We start from the raw sequence: 20,299 nt of genomic DNA on the forward strand, positions 1-20,299 counted from the left end.
AAGAGAAGAATAAAAAGGTATCTCCATTGGAAACAGGAGGGGGAACACTTTTTTTTTTTTTTAGTCGCAAAGAAATTACACGTATAAAAATGTATTAAATAAGTAGAAGCCTTTAGTCATGCAAATCAATTGCAATAAATTAGCAACATTAACTAATATACAGCCATTTGTATTGACAAGCAGTTGCACGATCAATGGGCATTGCTTTTGGGGGTTGTTTTTGCTTTATATCACTATCTAGTGAAAGATCCAGTGGGTAAGAGAAAAGACTGCATCACTTCATGAGAAACACAATTTCATCCACTATTGCAGACTGGATGAAATGAATGTTTTTTTACAGGCACGTGGGAGACTTTTCAAATCCTTATAGGTAGTGAAAGCTTGTATTTTCTCTCTTTTAAAAAAAACCCTTGGGCAGATTTATCAAAAAATAACACACTAATATAACAAATAAACAAATAACAAGAAAAGTTATTTATATGAAGAGTGGTGCAATCTGTAGATTCTCAACCCAAACGTTAGAAGTTGGTGGGAGTTGCCGATAAATAGATGATTGAAACAGCTTTATCATATAGATGCAGGGCAATAGTATCTTTAATTCTCCATTTACTACCGTGTTCCGAAACATTACTAATCAGTACACTCCGTATAATTCCATATGAAGTTAAATATCAGCTTTGTAAGGAAAGTATGTCTTCCACCTGTTTGACAAGGATATTTAGGGGGTTGTTTACTAAAATCCGAATTCGTCTTATTGTTTCAATAAAACAAGCTCGACCAAACTTGCATCCATGATTTTGCCTTGTTTATTAATAAAATAACTCAATTTTATCGATCGGTAAAAAACTCGATATAAATCGAGCCAAAACCAAAATCGTATGATTTTTTCAGACTTTTCTGCCAAATCACTCAGTTTTTTCGGGTTTTTGCCTGAAAACCCTGAATTTATCGGATTATTGGGCTAGACCACAATATCTTCCAATTGGGATAAGGACATCTCCCATTGACTTATACATGACCAGGTCTGAGATTTTTGGGCTTTTTTCTCCATCGGGGTATAATAAATCTGTTACTTTTATTTTTAATTAATTTGTTTTTGCCCAATAAAGCCTGAACAGATAGTTTATTAAATGACCACCTTAAAGCCTGTTTTGATGAGGGAAAACCCTCCTCATATAAAGAGAGAATTGTTTTTGCTGAGCAGCTTATTAAAAAACCATAATGTTCCAGTCTTTCAGGAAGACTTTACTTTGGAATATTTCCAGCTAAAACTCTAGGCTTGCAAGTGGGCACCCGTGTGTTTTAGGGGAGCCTACTACTACTATTATATATAGATATAGATATAGATATATATATATATATATATATATATATATATATATATATATATATATATACGTGTATATATATATATATATATATATATATATATATATATATACATATCTCAAACAGGAACATGTGCATGGTGACCTGTTGAAAGCCATATTTTGTGCTTAGCCAAAACAAGAAATAGGAAGCTGTCTAGGGATTTGAGGTGTTGCTGAGTTACCAAAAAGCTTCAGAATGACAACACAGTCTGGTGCAGCTTTGCATCAAAAATTCACCTATTATCTAGGATCCTACCTGTACATTAGAATAACGATCTATCATAACTATTAGCGACATTTAGGGGCAGATTTATTATGGGGTGTAAAGATGGTGACAAAATGCACCGCACGTTGCCAGGCTTCACCGGGGAAAAAAAAAAAGGCATAATTTTTTTTGTATGTTTTGTGTTACAGTGTACACCGAAACATACAAAGGTCTGAAACAGTATAAAATAATGATGGCAAATCTGGTGTTCGCAGCACGGCGTAAAATTAATTTATACTTTTTTTTGTGCAAATTTAGTATTCCATAGCATAATAAATAGGCCCCATAGAGTGTGCAGTAGAGACCTAACTGCAAAACTGTAGGAAGACACTTACATTCTTCTCTACTTCCACCCCCTTATGAATACAGTGTTGCCAAACAAAGACAGAGCTGTACTCAAGTTGGGACACAGGAAAAATGACAGTATACTGATTTATGTTAGTGAATCAGCATTGGGGTTGGAGAACTGGGTTGAAAGGAAGCTGAGCTACAGTTTTCATCAGTGTTTTAAAATATGGGGGGGGGCAGGGTGCTGCAGAACAACTAAGAGAAGGGAAGAATTACCTTCGCACCCCCTGGCCGTCCAAATAAACGTGAGTCCCAGGTGCTCGGTGATAGAGGAATTGCCAGCCTCAAAATACAGCCTTGCGCATTTATTGCAGATGCAACGTTTTGGGGCGTCACCCCTTTGTCAAGCATCATGCATGGGCCCCGAAACGTTGCATCCGCAATAAACGAGTAAGGCTTTTCCTGCTAGCATTACTCATGATGCACCGGTGTGTTCTTTTCCTCTTTTCTTTTCCTGCAGAACAACTAAGTGCATACCCCTCAAGAAGCAGCTTAGTGGCTGATTTGATAACTGCCGTTGTGCCACCGTAAAGACTTAGTAGTGCAAATTAGGAATGCACCAGATGCAGGATTCATTTGGAACATGGCAGAATCCAAGCACTTTCTGCAAAATTTGGATTTAGAAGATACCAATTCCGAACCTATTTAAGGGGACCTGTCACTCTAAGAAATAATCTCAAATCTGTTTCTATCATGTTAGCTGAGCAAATAACTATAAAACTAAATAATGAAAACCAATTGAAAAGTTCCTTAGAATTGGCCATTCTTCAACATAATAAAAACTACATTTAGGGGCACATTTAATAAGGGTCGAATATCGATATTCGACTATCGAAGTTAAATCCTTCGACTTCGAATATCGAAGTCGAAGGATTTACCGCTATTCGTTCGATCAAACGATCAAAGGAATAATCGTTCGATTGAACGATTAAATCCTTCGAATCGAACGATTTTAATCCATCGATGGAACTAAATTCCTTCGATCAGAAATTAGCTAGAAAGCTCGGTAAGTTTTAGGTGGCGAAGTAGGGGGTTGAAGTATTTTTTAAAGAGACAGTACTTCGACTATCGAATGGTTGAAAAGTCAACCGATTTTTAGTTCGAATCGTTTGATTCGAAGTCAAAGGTCGAAGTAGCCAATTCGATGGTCGAAGTAGCCAAAAAAACACTTCGAAATTCAAAGTATTTTTTATTCTATTCCTTCACTCGAGCTAAGTAAATGTGCCCCTAAATGTGAAATACCAGGCAAGTTGTGTATCACCACAAAATCTTGTGTATGCACCAGTATGGGGAAACCTAATACCCGTGTGCAATATATATATATATATATACCGCACTCCAAGGACTTCATTTTGTAAAATAAAGGTGAGGTTTTATTCTCAATGTTTTGGCTCCCTAACTGAGGAGCCGAAACGTTGAGAATAAAACCTCACCTTTATTTTGCAAAATGAAGTCCTTGGAGTGCGGTTTGTCGGTTTATTATATATCAATGTGTTGACCAGCACCCAGGCAGCTGTGGATTGTTACGAGTGCACCAGTCAAGCAGATTGAATATATATATATATATATATATATATATATATATATATATATATATATATATACCTGTGTGTATGGTTAAATTGGCACCATCTTTTATTTCAAAATAAGCTATTCATTTAAGTTTTTTTATTCCTTTAAGACAGCAATGTATGTGCGTGCATGAGGTGCCATAAAACTGCACATTGCACTCTATACTTCTATAGGCTTAATGCACAGGAGCTGTATTGACATTTGTTCATTTCATGTAATGTTACATTTCAACATCAACAAAAAGATGGATTAACAAGGTAATTTCTCACCTCCCGCTTGGTTTACACAAGGCAGACTCCCCACATTAGATCTAATGGAAGCTAAAAGTGGGGTCATATGGAAAACATTTCGCTTTAGAGCAGACCAAAAAATCCATAAAAGAAGTCATTTACTAGTAAAAGTTCTCTCACTGGAACATTATGTGGCATCATTTTCAGCATTAGCGAAATAAAGGATCCAGGAAAGCTGTTTGCTTGAGAGTGGTGAGACGCTGTCTCTCTGAGTGCATCAATACCAGGCCTGCAGAGTTCCTTCTTGTAGCTTAGCCCTTTTAAATAATGAATTGTTAAGAGCTCCTTATTATAAGATTTCCATTAAACACAAGTGACAAAAAAAGAAAGGGGGAAAAAAAAGCTTATTCCTTCACAAAAGCGAAATACGGAGCTACAAGCGTGAGAGTAAATGGAGAAGTCTGATACTGAGATCACTGTGCCTCTGGAATGGTCCTTTGGTTTTATTCCTTACGCCAAAGATAACATGGTAATCAGCGCCTATTGTAATAGAGAAGTCGAGTATTACCAGCCGTGAAGGTTTTCCAATGTCGCTGCCTCAACTTAAAGGGGTCTCATCTCATTACAAAGGCTTTTAGGGTGACAATTTGTTCTGTTACATTAATATTATATTAAAGGCCTGGTTTGGGATCCAATGCTATGGAATATGTTCACAACAAAGTCCGAAGTTTGATATCATAAAGGAGAACAATGTTGTGTACTTTGCTGTGAACACTTGAATTTGGGAACTGGCGATCCCATTGGTGATGAAGTTGCTGGTGATTAAGTTGCTGATATGCTATGGAATATGTTGACATTTTATAAATACATGTTGATAACAGATAACAATAGTCAGTTTCCCAGCTGCCCCCAGTCATGTGACTTGTGCTCTGATACACTTCAGTCACTCTTTACTCCTGTACTGCAAGTTGGAGTGATATCACCCCCCCCTCACCCCCCCCCCAGCAGCCTAACAACAGAACAATGGGAAGGTAATGAGATAGCAGCTCCCTAACACAAGACAACAGCTGCCTGGTAGATCTAAGAACAAAACTCAATAGTAAAAGCCAAGTCCCATTGAGACTAATTCAGTTAAATTAAATAGGAGACATAACAGCCTGCCAGAAAGTAGTTCCATCCTAAAGTGCAGGCACAAGTCGCATGACTGGGGCAGCTGGGAAACTGACAATATGTCTAGCCCCATTTCAGATTTCAAAATTGAATATAAAAAAAAAATCTGTTTGCTCTTTTGAGAAATGGATTTCATAATTCTGCTGGAGCAGCACTATCAACTGATGTTTTTGAAAAAACATGTTTTCCCATGACAGTATCACTTTAATGCATCTACATCTAACATTTAGATGTTTATTTATCAAATTTTTGAGCTTTGTGAGTTTTTTTAGACCTCGAATGGACTCACAACTTGAATGGTTTCTAACTTAAGAAAAAAACTTGAATGTAAAAATCTCGAATCAGTGTAGATGGGGTGAAAAACTTCAATATTTGAATTGATCACGTTTGTGAAGGAAAAAACTCAAAATGCTCAAATTGAGTTTTCGAGCAAAATCCACTGAAAAAAAACTCTCTGCCACCGACTTCTACATAACCATGACAGGTTTTAGATGGTGTATTTTAAGATTCTAGGTATTTCCAGCTTCGGGGTATAATAAATCTTGAAAAAAATCTAGTTTTTTAAAAAAACTAGAATTTTTCTTTAACTCAAAAACTCGAAAAACAACTCAACCTTTGATAAGTAAAGGCCCCCCTACATGGGCCGATAAAAGCTGCTGACAGACTGAGTCAGCATCTTATTGCCCGTGTGGGGCTATCGATGAGCTTCCCCGATCGATATCTGGCTGAAAGTCGGGCAGATCTCATTCAGGCAGGTGAAAAAATCCTGTCGGATTGCGGCCGCATCTATTCAGTCTTAAGTAACATAAGAAGACAATGGCCATCATATAAAAGGGGCCATACACCGAAAGAGACTTTTCGATTGGTGAGGTCAATGAACATATCATATTGGAGGCCAATGCAGGCCTTCAGGAGAAGACCACACCAGTGCACTGATGCAGTCCCCATCCTGATTGGATAAATAACTACCCAAATGTCTGTCAGGGAGGTAAGCGGTAGAGTCCTGCAGCGGGTCGGGTACCCGCGGGTTACCCGCAAAAACCTGTGGCTTGTGGGTAGAAGTTCCGGGTGTGGGTAAAGACGCAGGTCAGCGGTCCTGCAGGTTTGCGGGCTGCGGGTCTTCTCAATAGCGATATTTACTCCTTTTTTCTGGTCACGTCTACTTCCGATGATGTCACTTCTGGTTTACAATGACATCACTTCCTGTTTTATTCCCTTTTTTCTGATCACGTCTACTTCCGATGAGGTCACTTCCAGTTTACAATAACAGCACTTCCTGATTCTTGATGGTCAGCGGGTCGTGGGTCCCGGTTGCGGATAATGTACTTGCGGGTAGGGTACCGGTTCCAAGCATCTAAGAATGTGGGTTGCGGGTCCGGGTTGCGATTGTAAGTTGCGGGGTCAGGTACGGGTCCCAAAAATGGACCCGCGCAGGACTCTAGTAAGCGGGAGGAGCCAAATCAGTAGCTTAAAACCGCTTGTGTGTGGCCAGTTTAACACAGAACCTTTTTGAGGTTTGCCACTTAGACAAAAAGGTTGAACCTGATGGACGGGTGTCTTTTTTCAACCTCATCTACTATATTACAGCTTTATATTGGAAGTGACATGTCACAGGTGTGCTGCGAATATCGTCCTTTTTACAATAATTGTCAGGCCTTTTTCTAATGCCATGTGTGCTAGGATTTGAGAGCCCAGAAATGATTCATATTAAGTCTTGTTCTCAAGTAACATACATAGTAACATAGTAAGTCAGGTTGAAAAAAGGCACACGTCCACCAAGTTCAAACTTTTAAGCGTTTCTTAAATTTAAAATTGATCATTTGCATAAAACGTTTATGCCAAGGGGTCACACTCCGCAAACACTATAAGGCAAGGGTTGGCGCCAAGTGGGTGACAACATCTAGCATTGCCCAATCTCATAAAAACCAGTTGCATCTAGGAGCAAGCTGCATCAGTTCTTGGTCTGGAAAAATAGAATCACCTAGTAAACTGGCTTATATATTTGTTTCTCTGAGATGTTTTGTATAAAAATGATTACAAAGAGGTACACTGTCGGACTGGCAAACCGGGATACCAGGAAAACTCCTGGTGGGCCCAGGTGTCAGTGGGCCTCTTGCTTCTAATCATTTAGCCTATTTCATGGTCATTCCCTATTTCTTTATGGGGGAAAATGCAAAATAATGGAAGAATATAGTTAGTAGATATAAAAGATTAGGAGAATTGAGAGGTTGAGTGAGGAGAGGAGAAATAATAGTTTGGAAAGTGGGCCCACGTAGAATGGGCCCCTGGCATCCCAGTCCGACACTGCAGATAGCTATCATTACTATCGTCCCACTGCAATAAGCTTTGAATAAAAAATTTCACATGAGAAGCAGCCCCTTCTCCTTAAAGGGATCCTGTCATCGGAAAACATGTTTTTTTCAAAACACATCAGTTAATAGTGCTACTCCAGCAGACTTCTGCACTGAAATCCATTTTTCAAAAGAGCAAACAGATTTTTTTATATTCAATTTTGAAATCTGACATGGGGCTAGACATATTGTCAATTTCCCAGCTGCCCCCAGTCATGTGACTTGTGCCTGCACTTTAGGAGAGAAATGCTTTCTGGCAGGCTGCTGTTTTTCCTTCTCAATGTAACTGAAGGAGTCTCAGTGGGACATGGGTTTTTACTATTGAGTGTTGTTCTTAGATCTAACAGGCAGCTGTTATCTTGTGTTAGGGAGCTATTATCTGGTTACCTTCCCATTGTTCTTTTGTTTGGCTGTTGGGGGGAAAAGGGAGGGGGGTGATATCACTCCAACTTGCAGTAGAGCAGTAAAGAGTGATTGAAGTTTATCAGAGCACAAGTCACATGACTTGGGGCAGCTGGGAAATTGACAATATGTCTAGCCCCATGTCAGATTTCAAAATTGAATATAAAAAAATCTGTTTGCTCTTCTGAGAAATGGATTCCAGTGCAGAATTCTGCTGGAGCAGCACTATTAACTGATTCATTTTGAAAAAAATTACAGTATCCCTTTAATACGGTACATCCGTTTGGTGGAAAAAAACAATAGGAGGCAATGCTTTCCCATTATGAGCTGCAGTCACAACCATCATCACTGGCGTTGCAGATTTTAAAGTTGGAGAGTATAATATTTATCCTGTCCATCAAAAATATGACAAAGCATTAACAGCTTGGCAATTCTATGTTCAAAAAAATCAAGGGATGGAATCATTGCAATTGGAAGGGAAATGTCTTTTACTAGAGGTTCTAGAACCATGTTTCAAAGAATTTTCCCATCACACTCCTCATAACTCAAACCTCCTATCGGGTCTTTCATTGCCAAGCAGATGGAATATATTAAGGTAAAAGGTCCTCCGACTGGATCGGTCTGCCTTCCATCTCTGCCAAAGGCTTCATGCTAACTACAAGCAGATTTGCAGGCGGCCTCTCTGCTCTGTTGCAATGTGAGATCTGGCACATCCTTTGCCCTGACTACCAGCAGGAGGGCAGGAGACCAGCTGAGCACGGCTACTGTGCCAAACAGACTGTGCAAGGACTTGCTGCTTGAATGCTTCTACAAAAAGGCTCAAAGTCCGTGGCCTCTTTTGTAAACAACTTCTTGTACTTTCTGCTGCAACTGTGCCAAACCATCCTGAAGGCTTAGCGTCAAAAGGTGGTACAACTTAATCCATTTACATCTGAGAAGAAATCCAGCGGTTGTTTGGAGAGTTCAGCATAAGGGGAAGGAGCCGCTTGATATCAAGAATGCCTTCCTGTAACATGTTCCATAAACTCAAATGCAGGTTAACCCAATGTGATAGCTACAAAACAAATTGCATTCCTGTGCACAGATAACACCACGAATAACTGGGACTAGCGGAATTCTAATGACTGTTTTTAACCTGTTATAATAAAGGTCAGTAAATCTGTGTTCTACAACATATCGTTAATGTTTTATTTTGCTTGAGACAAGGTGGCATGTTTGGAAATCCACATTATTATATTTTCATGCTTTTTATCAAATGCCCTTATGTATATACTAACATTTTTGGCTTTTGCAGCTGCTTTTAGGTACCAAGTACCGAAACCGGGTTTCCAATTGCTGATTTGCACAAAGTGATATGTTTTAAACTATGCTTAATTTTTTAACTTGTTTGTTAGTCTAGATCAATTACATTTTATTCCCAGTGATCTCCATGTCAATCTCTACTCCATCAGTGTCAAACACCTGCAAGCAAATAAGAACATCTTGTTGTCTATAGTATACCAAAAGTGTCCAACGATATTCATAGGAAAGCATGAATCCCGCTAATGTATTGAAAGCAAACATGCCAACAAACAATCAGTGAGTTGTGCAGGAGAATAAAAAAACTAAAACTGTATATAATAACCTATGACATAGACCATGATGCAGGGGAAAAGAGTTAAAATGGGGAATCACTCAATGATAGGGTAAGCAGAAAAAGAACTGGGGCAAGAAATGCAAAGTAGACTTAAAGTGGAGAAAGAAAAAAAACATGGAAGTGCAGAAGAGTAGGAAAAAAACAAGAACATAAAGAACAAGACAAACAATGGGCAGTGGATGGAACAGGACGTTTTATAACAAAGGGAGAGGATGAAAAATGGGGGAGTAGAAAACGAATGGATACAAATAATAATATCAAAACTATGTTATGATGGTTTTCATTTATTTAGGTAATTTCCTACAGTATTTAGCAGCTATAAGGAACACTTGGCAATGGTCCGGCAATGGTCAGGCATTAGTCAGGATTTAGTCAGGCAATAGTCAGGCAATGGTCAGGCAATAGTCAGGCAATGGTCAGGCAATGGTCAGGCAATGGTCCGGCAATGGTCAGGCAATAGTCAGGCAATAGTCAGGCAATGGTCAGGCAATGGTCAGGCAATGGTCAGGCAATGGTCAGGCAATGGTCAGGCAATGGTCAGGCAATAGTCAGGCAATGGTCAGGCAATAGTCAGGCAATTGTCAGGCAATGGTCAGGCAATGGTCAGGCAATAGTCAGGCAATGGGCAGGCAATGGGCAGGCAATGGGCAGGGCAGTAGGAATTAAGCTGGAGGGCCAGGAACTGAAAAATCAGGAACTGAACCCAGGTCCAGATACGACTTTAATTTCAAATTAAGTTTAACACAATGAAGTCAGACACAGCATGGGTCAAGCCTTGGCATAGTGCCTTAACAACACCCACCACACTAGCCAGAGTGGTGGGTGTTATCAAGGCACCATGACAAGGCTCAGAATGAAAATGTTATATTTCCATAGCGCTGTACACAGCCGTATTTACCATATAGGTACTTGATGGTCTGTGCCTAGGGCACCAGCTTTAAGGGGACGGTCCTCTAATGGCAATATGGTAAATACATTTTTTCAAAAAAAAAAAAACCTCCTCCCGGATTTGTTCCCATGATGTGGTTAGGACATACTGGGTGCAAGTTGAAGTGAAAGTGATTTCTCAAGCATGCACAGCAGGTGTGACATGACTTTCGCTGATCAAAACCAAAAATTACTGGCAAGCACTCAGAAGTCCACTCGTATGGGTAAAATCATTCTACTTTATTTCAGTAGATTAAAAACATTGCAGTCCTGACGCGCTTCGTATCAAGGATACATAGTCATAGGCTTTTGCTGATGTCATGTGCATGTGCAGATGGGTGCAATGAGGTCCAGTGCTTAGGGCGGCACCAGAACAAAGCTCTAGCTGTATAGAACAAACATTTCTAGGAAAGGATTTTATGCCTTTTAAAAAGTGATACATTACAAGGTTAATGATATTAATATATCCGACTGCAGTTCTCCATTTGGAGTCAAGGGAATCTTGTTTCCCCTTATAATGAAACTGAAGCATAAAATAAAGTCATCAAGAATAAGAGAATACATTATAAATTCTAATTTACTTTGAGTTAAAAGAGATTTACTTGGAAGAGAATCTATTTGATTAGCACAAGCCATTACCTGACCATGTGAAAACCAATGCTGGTATGAGATCTGTTATCCAGAAAGCTATAGACCTGGAGTTTTTTTGAATAGAGGCTTTCCCCTAATTTGGATCACTATACATAAGTTTATTTTAAAAAAGGAATCTTAGTTAGGATTATCTACAATGTACTATTTTATTACAGAAAGAAAGGTAATTATTATAAAATATTTTTTATATATAAAGGCCTCTTTGGGAGATGGCCTTCCTGTAATTCGGAGCTATACGAGTAACAGTATTCTGGTTAATCTTGATCCCATACATGTACTTATTGCACATTTATTACACATAAATAAGATGTTTGCTTTTAAACTTGCAAATGCTACTTACTGACAGCCTGGTTTTCAGAAGGGTTGCCTGTATCATACTTACTTCGGAAAGTTGGGCAGGAATTTTTTAGGCGGACATGGCACATCATAGCCCCGTCCAGTGATAGAACCACCTCTACCCCCGCTGACACCTCCACTTTGGCCAGTGACATCACTGTCTGCCCCCCTGCCTGGACCTAGAGGGGGGAAAGGTGGCTATCCTAGCTGTTACAATAGTCTAGACCTGTGCAAACCATAGTCACCAATAAGATGTTTGCTTTTAAACTTGCAAATGCTACCTACTGATTGGTGGTTATTAATAATGGCACCGTTCTGGATTTGACCTAGGCAGCCTGGTTTTCGGAAGAGCTGCCTGAGTTATAACTGCCTAACTTGCTTACTTAGGAAAGCCGGGCAAGAATTTTATAGACTGACAAGGCAATCGGCCAATCACATCATGACCCTGCCCAGTGACACCACCAGTCCGTCTAGTGACATCACTCTCCGCCCCCCTGTCTGAACCTAACGGGGGGAAAGGTGGCAATCCTATTTGTTATAGTAGTCTTGACCTGTGCAGACCTTGCACCTTATATTATATAATCTCATTTATGTCTAAAAAATGAAATCTTAAGAGAAATTCGGCTATATGTGTATATACTTGTGCTTGTTTGAACGGATGTGTACAATTTATACATATAATACACAAAAGCCATGAATAGCCTGTAAATTATACAGTGAATAAAGTAAATTCTAAGGATATTATAAGTTACTGAGGAGTTTCATGACCATATAAAAACACTGAAGGAACTCTGAGGTCATAGAACTCCGTGGTAACTTCTAATATCCTCATATTTTGCAACAGGAGGTACTTTATTTATTATAATACACAAGTTTCAGTGAGTCAACTGACAGAAATGACATCACTACTCACCGTTTATAACTGATGACATCACTACTCACCGTTTATAACCGATGACATTACTACTCACCGTTTATAATAGGGATGCACCGAATCCACTATTTTGGATTCGGCGGAACCCCCGAAACCTTCACGAAAGATTCGGCCGAATACCGAACCGAATCCGAATCTGCATATGCAAATTAGGGGTATGAAGGGGAAAACATTTTTTACTTCCTTGTTTTGTGACAAAAAGTCATGCGATTTCCCTCCCGCCCCCTAATTTGCATATGCAAATTATTATTCGGTTCGGCCAAGCAGAAGGATTCAGCCGAATCCGAATCCTGTTCAAAAAGGCAGAATCCAGAACCAAATCCTGGATTCGGTGCATCCCTAGTTTAAAAGGATATAATTTAGAAGAGATGCATGGCTTTTGTGTATTATATCCTTATAAACGGTGACTAGTGACATCATCAGGTATAAACAGTTAGTAGTGATGTCATCAGTTATAAACGGTGAGTAGTGATGTCATCAGTTATAAACGGCGAGTAGTGATGTCATTTTTGTCACACGATTCACTGAAACTTGTGTATTATAATAAATAAAGTACCCCTTGTTGGAAAATATGAGGATATTAGACGTAACCTCGGAGTTCCATGACCTGTATGACCCTTTTATGGTCATGGAACTCCTCTGTGACTTTCACTTATAATATCCTTATATTTTACAATTTATTTACTCTATATTGGACTAACATCTTCATGAAATGAACAATATATTTCGACCTGAATGACCCTATTTTAAGCATTTTAATGCAGCTTCTGTCAATTCGCTGTACATCACTGTACGAGTAATAGATCTGAGAACTGAATGCCACTGAAAATAACTCTATATCGAAATGACTTACACATCCGGGAGTGTCAGGCTTGACAGAGCTTTCATTGTATTTGATTTGCACAGTCTCAGAAAAGATGAACAGAGAGGTTATACCATAAAATTGTTCAATATATGAACGGCTGCAGATTTATGACAATATAAAAACATACCATCTGAAGGGTAGGCCTTCTATTGATATCAGCAGATATTTAATAAAAACTGGAGGTTTAGGCTATCATCACAACTAAAGTGTTTTATGTTTCTCCTCTGTCCACACAAACAGCCATACACTGGTTTTTCATGCTGCTCCTCTTCTCTGCATCAGTAAGCTGCCAGTTGGCAACCTCAAGCCAGGAAGCTGTCAGTGTCAATTGAACTAAGCCTACAAGGTTCTTGCTGGTGTAGGGCCATCCTCTGTTTCCAAAGCATGGGAAAAAAAGACTCTGCTCTCCTTCCATTCTAGCTGGCGACTTTCAATGACTGCAGTTTCAAGGAGCTGTGAACTGACCCTAACAAAGGCGTTCTGTGGCGGAGTTCTGGCTGGGACCCATGTCAACAGATTCCAAGGTCGCAGGTCACACTAACTAACATCTATTCCCAGCGGACACTGTTTTAAGCACAAGCTGGAAGTAGTACAAATTTGGAATTTTTGTTTAATCCCCCAAGATATTCCTGATCCTTCCACATGTTTCTGCTCAATTAGAAACAATTCTCACTTTGCACCACGTGAGAGGCCCCCTTGGATTACGAGTTCAATCAAAAGAGAAGATCCTTTGAGCCAGACACAGAAAGGCTCACAGCCAACTGTATTATTTATTCAAGCATACGAAGCATATGTATCTAGGCTATTCTTCATTTATCCATATGAATAATGAACAAAGAAAGCATCAAAAGGAAAAATCTGCTGTGCCTTATCATTTGTGCTTATTTTTCATCTAGAACATCTTAAAAAAGACATAAGGTGTGAGGGGCATAGCTTACTGTTTACATCCGACAATATTTATTTTTAAAGAGTGAGTGCTGCCATACTAGCTGCTACAGCAAAGGTCAACTGTAATGATTGGCAACATTTATCCTACAGTTCCTGAAGTTTGGAAAACAGAAGGCCATAAATATGGGCTGTTTTGGAGGAAGGGCACAATGATATAAGAAGGACAGAGAGTCCTACTAAGGGCCCTGACATACAGGCCAGTTGGCCAGCTGAAAATTTCCTTTCTGGCAGGCGATGAAGCACCTGACGATACCTGCCCCTTTACATCCATTGAAAATGCCACATGTAAAATATATTATATGTGGTGATCCCAGGTATGCGTCTGAAAATGCAAAAGGAGGTATTTTTAATTTATTACCTGGGATTACTACATTTAGGGTTATTTATTATGCTCCGAAGGTTGAACTTGATGGATGTGTGTCTTTTTTCAACCTAACTTACTATGTCTTACTATGTAAAGGGGCAGAGCAGGAGGAATCGGGTGCCATTTTACCTTTATGTTCAACCCCCTGCCAAAAAACGGAGGTGATGGTAAGACGGGGAATGGGGAGGCAATAGTCACAACTAACGGCGGAATGATTGTAGGTCTGAGGTTAGAGGTTGCGGATATCAGCCGCTGTGAAAAGTGGAGGGGTAAAAGGAAGAGGGGCTAGCCTCAGGGTTTTGATGTTTTGAGGGGCAGGTGATCTCCATAAAAGTAGCCTTCAGAGGCTAGATGAGAAGATCAAGTCAGTGTATTATAAAGTTGGTTACACTACAAATGTATAGTCAAATGTCCGTTAACTTGTGGTTAATAAAATTGGCTGCAACCTTTTCAATCCATAAAGGATGTGTGGATTGGTGTCTTGATTCCATGTGGTAAGGAAGAGTCCGAAACTTGACACTGCCCATGTCAAGGCCTTTGTCAGTGAAGTATGTATAAACTGTGATATTCTTTCTTTCAGCAGAAGTTGTGCAAAGCTTCTGGTCTGGCCCATTCATTAATCAAACAGAGCAGAGGCCTTATCCACAATAAACAATGCACCACTGCAGCCCTATGTCCACATACTGACAAAAAGTTCAGGGTCTTCTAAACTTAAATGACAAACAACAGCAGGCCCAACATCCTCCAAAAACAGGCAGTACATATACAAATGCTACAGCAAGATAAGAGAACCCATACTTGAGATTGAGCACAATTTGTTCCAGGCATCATACATTTCAAACAGGATCCGGCAGTGGCACAGTGCCAAGTGGCCTAATCCAGTGGCTAATATCTTAAATACAAGTGTGAACCAAAATATTATTAATGGAAACGCTGAGCGAATCAAGCTGTAAGTAAAAAATGGAGAGCTCAAGATGTAAAAAATCGGGTGCCATTTTACCTTTATGTTCAACCCCCTGCCATAAACGGAGGTGATGGTAAGACGGGGAATGGGGAAGCAATAGTCGCAGCTAATGGCGGAATGATTGTAGGTCTGAGGTTAGAGGTTGCGGATATCAGCCGCTGTGAAAAGTGGAGGGGTAAAAGGAAGAGGGGCTAGAAACAGGATCCGGCAATGGCACAGTGGCCTAATCCAGTGGCTAATATCTTAAATAGAAGTGTGAACCAAAATATTCTATAATTTATATTGCAAAGACAGATATAATATTTAATAACTAACAACAATATTTTAGGTGATATATAGTTCCTAACTAGTGATGAGCGAATTTATTCGCCAGGCACAAAAACGCGGTGAATTTCCGTGTTTCTCCGCCAGCGTACAAATTTGCAATACTGCTGCGAAAATTTGCCGGCATCAAATTAAATGCATTTAACGGACACCCATTGGCTTTATTGCAATTGGACAAAATAGGCGTGCGTCAAATTGTCGCATTTCGCACATATTTCACCGTTTTGCGAACAAGTCGTCCCATCTCTATTCCTTACAAAGTTATTACACATAGTGGCCACACCCTCAGTAAGCCTTAGTTTGCTCTGTTAGCTCTCAGACTTCAGGACAATCAATGAGACATAATTATGAGCATTTGGATATTTCCTCCATGGACAGGCACAGCTTTGCCTTACCTTAAGATACAAAAGCAGCTTTTAGCGCCTGAAGATAACCGGCAGAAGCCAAACCTCTGCTTGCTGTCAATGTCAGTTAGTACAAATGTGAAGTTCTGTCCAACGTGGCTGGAGGTGAGGCTAAAAACAAGAGAGTAAGTGACATGTGAAACGATGTACTGCGTGATACAGCTAACAGAGGAATGGCAGCAGACTGGATCACTAAACATGATGACAAGGCAGCAACATAGATTTTTGAATGGTATTTTAACATATCTGGAAAAAACTAGGAAATGCATGGTAAAGTTTTATTTATAAACAAGCTTTGCACCTTTAGGCAAATCATATTTAATGACGAGAACTAGAGGGTATTCTCTGGAAAAAAACAGTTTTACCTGATAAAATGTTTTTATATAAAGAACTTGTGCTTACATTATAGAAATAGCTATATGAATACACTAGGGATGCAGGGAATCCAGGATTCAGTTTTTTTCAGCAGGATTCGGCCAAATCCTAAATCAGTCCCTGCACGAAATTCCCCCTAATTTCCCTCATTTACATATGCAAATTAGGGTTCGCATTCTGTATGGTATTGGTCAAATCTTTCACAAAGGATTTGCGTAAGATACCATGATGAATTGGGGTAGCATGTTATTCAATTTTAAAGGGATCCTGTCATCGGAAAACATGTTTTTTTCAAAACGCATCAGTTAATAGTGCTACTCCAGCAGAATTCTGCACTGAAATCCATTTCTTAAAAGAGCAAACAGAATTTTTAATATTCAATTTTGAAATCTGACATGGGGCTAGACATTTTGTCAATTTCCCAGCTGCCCCTGGTCATGTGACTTGTGCCTGCACTTTAGGAGAGAAATGCTTTTTGGCAGGCTGCTGTTTTTCCTCCTCAATGTTACTGAATGTGTCTCAGTGGGACATGGGCTTTTACTATTGAGTGTTGTTCTTAGATCTACCAGACAGCTGTTATCTTGTGTTAGGGAGCTGTTATCTGGTTACCTTCCCATTTTTCTTTTGTTTGGCTGCTGGGGGGGAAAAGGGAGGGGGTGATATCACTCCAACTTGCAGTACAGCAGTAAAGAGTGATTGAAGTTTATCAGGGGCAGCTGGGAAATTGACAATATGTCTAGTCCCATGTCAGATTTCAAAATTGAATATAAAAAAATCTCTTTGCTCTTTTAAGAAATGGATTTCAGCGCAAAATTCTGCTGGAGCAGCACTATGAACCGATTCATTTTGAAAAAAATGTTTTTTCCCATTACAGTATCCCTTTAAGCTTGTATCATTTAGTAGCGCAAGTTACTTGTAGAAGATGTGAAGGGCTGTATCAGTTAATGGAGCTTTAAAGCAGAACTAAAACCCTCATGGTGATAAGTCCCCACTGGCCCCCCTCTGCTGGCCCCCTCCCTGCCTCCCCCCTGTACAGTCTTACTCCTGAATTCTAGAAATAGCGACCTCACATGCAGAGTGAGAGCAGCGGAGCTCACGGACGCCATCTTTGGTAATCTTTGTGTCTTCTTCCCCCCCTCCAGCAATTTTCCATCTCTTTCAGCACATGCGCAGTTGTTGTGAACTGGAAGACTGCTCCAACTGCACATGCACCAATACGCCGCACACTTCACACAGATTACCAAAGAGAAGAAGATGGCACCCGTGAGCTCTGCTGCGCCTAATCTGCTTGTGAGGTCGTTTCTAGAGGGGACAGAATTCAGGGGTAAGACTGTACAGGGGGGAGGCAGGGAGGGGGACCAGTGGGGACTTATCACCATGAGCATTTGTTTTTAGATGGCCCCCATTTCAAAGCTGGAAAGAGTCAGAAGAAAAAAGGCAAATAATTCAAAAACTATAAAAAAGAAAAAAATTAAGTCCAACTTAAAAGTTGCTTCGAATTAGCCATTCTATGGCATACTAAAAGTTAAATTCAAGGTGAACCACCCCTTTAATTGACATTAAAAACACTCGAGATCTCATAAAATCATTCAGTATATTACCTGTCTAAGCTGAATGGGAAGCAAAACTTGGTGACAGTCTGCAGGACTTCCTGTTGAGAGACAAAGACAAATGTGTTAATCAATTCTCAAGGCTACACTGAGAACATTTAACTACACGGGCGACTTTTGGTAGAACAATGTATAACAATGAATCTGCCACTTCGAATATTAAGAAGTTGCGGCTTTGATGCATCTACCAAATAGTTATGTCAATCTGCATTTTTCTAAGAATTCAAAGGAATCGTTTTACAGGTACGAATTGGTCTTGCTGGATGAATCTGCAAAATACTCAGCAATATACATGAGCAAATAAAGGCAACTCATTCTATCATCACCAGGGCCGGAACTAGGGGTATGCAGAGCAGGCGCCCGCCTAGGGTGCAATCATGCGGGGATTTTTTTTTTAAACTTGATTTGCTTGGCCTTTAATAGTTTTTAAATTTTATAAACCTCCTTTTTCAACCCCCTCTTGCCCATCATTCGTACTTTAGGCATAAGCACTCCCCGCCTCCCTCTTGGAAGCTGCTGGCAGAGGTGCATATTTGTGGGCAATATCTTGGCGACTGCTGGCTCAGGTAAACAGATGATTTGGGGCAATATGATGATTATTGGCTGCTGCTGGCACAGGTACATATTTGGGGGCAATATGATGTATTTTGTTTTGGCTGCTGCTGGAACAAGTAGATTCAATATTGTGGATCTTTTGCTGCTGCTGGCACAGGTACAGATTGGGGGCAATATGAGGGATTGGTTGCTGCTGGTACATAGGGCACAGGTACACAGATCTTTAGGGCAATATGATGGATGTTTGGCTCCTGCTGGCACAGATACAAATTAGAGGCAATATGATTTTTTTGGCTACCGCTTACATAGGTACAGATTGGGGGTAACAATAAGATGGATGTTTTGTCTTATGTTGGCACAGGTACAGATTGGGGTCTTGGGGGAAATCTGAGGGATTGACTGCAGTTGGCACAGGTACAAATTGGACAACATGATGGCTGCTGGCACAGTTACAGGGGGCAATATGAATGGTAAGGTAGGAAATAGTAATGCAGGACCAGGTGGAAGGGGTCACTGATTGAAGCCCTTGCATAGGGTGCCAAAATACCTTGGCCTGGGCCCTGATCATCACCGTTCAACTCCCACAATAACCTTCAAAACAATAATCTAACTTAAGCCCAAGTAATAGACTATATTGATGGTCAGCCTGGTGATGGACATGGCACAAAGGCGGCCCCCACAGTTGTGATCAGGGGCCCATCTAAACTATTTTTGTCAATTATGTCTATTTTCTATTCTTTTAAAATTTATTTTTATTTTCGTTTCATGTGCCCAGATTGCTTGAAGATCCAGTGATGAACACCACTCAGGGTAGAGAGCTTACATGCAAGCATGTCTGGATCTGCACGCATCATAGTTACATAGTTAAATCGGGTTGAAGTTCAACCCCTCCAAATGAAAACCAAGCATCCATACATATTATGTCTCTCCAAGAAATCATCCAAGCCTCTCTTAAAAGGCATTAACAGAATCAGCCATCACAACATCACCCGGCAGTGTATTCCACAACCTCACTGTCCTGACTGTGAAGAACCCCCTACGTTGCTTCAAATGAAAGTTCTTTTCTTCTAGTCTAAAGGGGTGGCCTCTGGTACGGTGATTCTCTTTATGGGTAAAAAGTTCCCCTGCCATTTGTCTATAATGTCCTCTAATGTACTTGTAAAGTGTAATCATGTCCCCTCGCAAGCGCCTTTTTTCCAGAGAAAACAACCCCAACCTTGACAGTCTCCCCTCATAATTTAAGTCTTCCGTCCCTCTAACCAGTTTAGTTGCACTTAAGGTGGCCATACACGGGCCGATAAAAGCTGCCGACAGACCGAGTCGGCAGCTTATTGGCCCGTGTATGGGGGCCCCCGACGGGCTTCCCCGATCGAGATCTGGCCGAAAGTCGGCCAGATCTCGATCGGATGGGGTTAAAAATCCCGTCGGATCGCGGCCGCATCTGTTCGTTGATGCGGTCCCGCGATCCGACCGCCCGTTTGCAAACGTGAAGGATCCGATCGTTGGGCCCTAGGGCCCACGATCGGATCAGCCCGATATTGCCCACCTCAAGGTGGGCATATCGGAGGGAGATCCGCTCGTTTGGCGACATCGCCAAACGAGCGGATCTATCCGTGTATGGCCACCTTTAGTCTCTGCACTCTCTCCAGCTCATTTATATCCCTCTTAAGGACTGGAGTCCAAAACTGCACTGCATAC

The 20,299-nt window shown here is 40.4% G+C and overlaps 1 protein-coding gene across 4 annotated transcripts in view; it reads right to left on the reverse strand.

Moving 5' to 3' along the window:
- dennd1a.L (DENN domain containing 1A L homeolog) overlaps window positions 1-20,299 on the reverse strand; it is a 442,273-nt gene that overhangs the window by 284,766 nt on the left and 137,208 nt on the right. For all 4 annotated transcript variants that reach the window (XM_041572481.1, XM_041572482.1, XM_041572483.1 and 1 more), the window contains exons 4-5: window positions 18,038-18,087; window positions 16,053-16,172 (exon numbers count right to left, since the gene is read on the reverse strand). In XM_041572481.1, the coding sequence (XP_041428415.1) occupies window positions 16,053-16,172; window positions 18,038-18,087 (170 nt within the window). The remainder of the gene's footprint in view (window positions 1-16,052; window positions 16,173-18,037; window positions 18,088-20,299) is intronic.

The sequence above is a fragment of the Xenopus laevis genome, chromosome 8L (genome assembly GCF_017654675.1).
Source record: "Xenopus laevis strain J_2021 chromosome 8L, Xenopus_laevis_v10.1, whole genome shotgun sequence".
NCBI classification, from domain to species: domain Eukaryota; kingdom Metazoa; phylum Chordata; class Amphibia; order Anura; family Pipidae; genus Xenopus; species Xenopus laevis.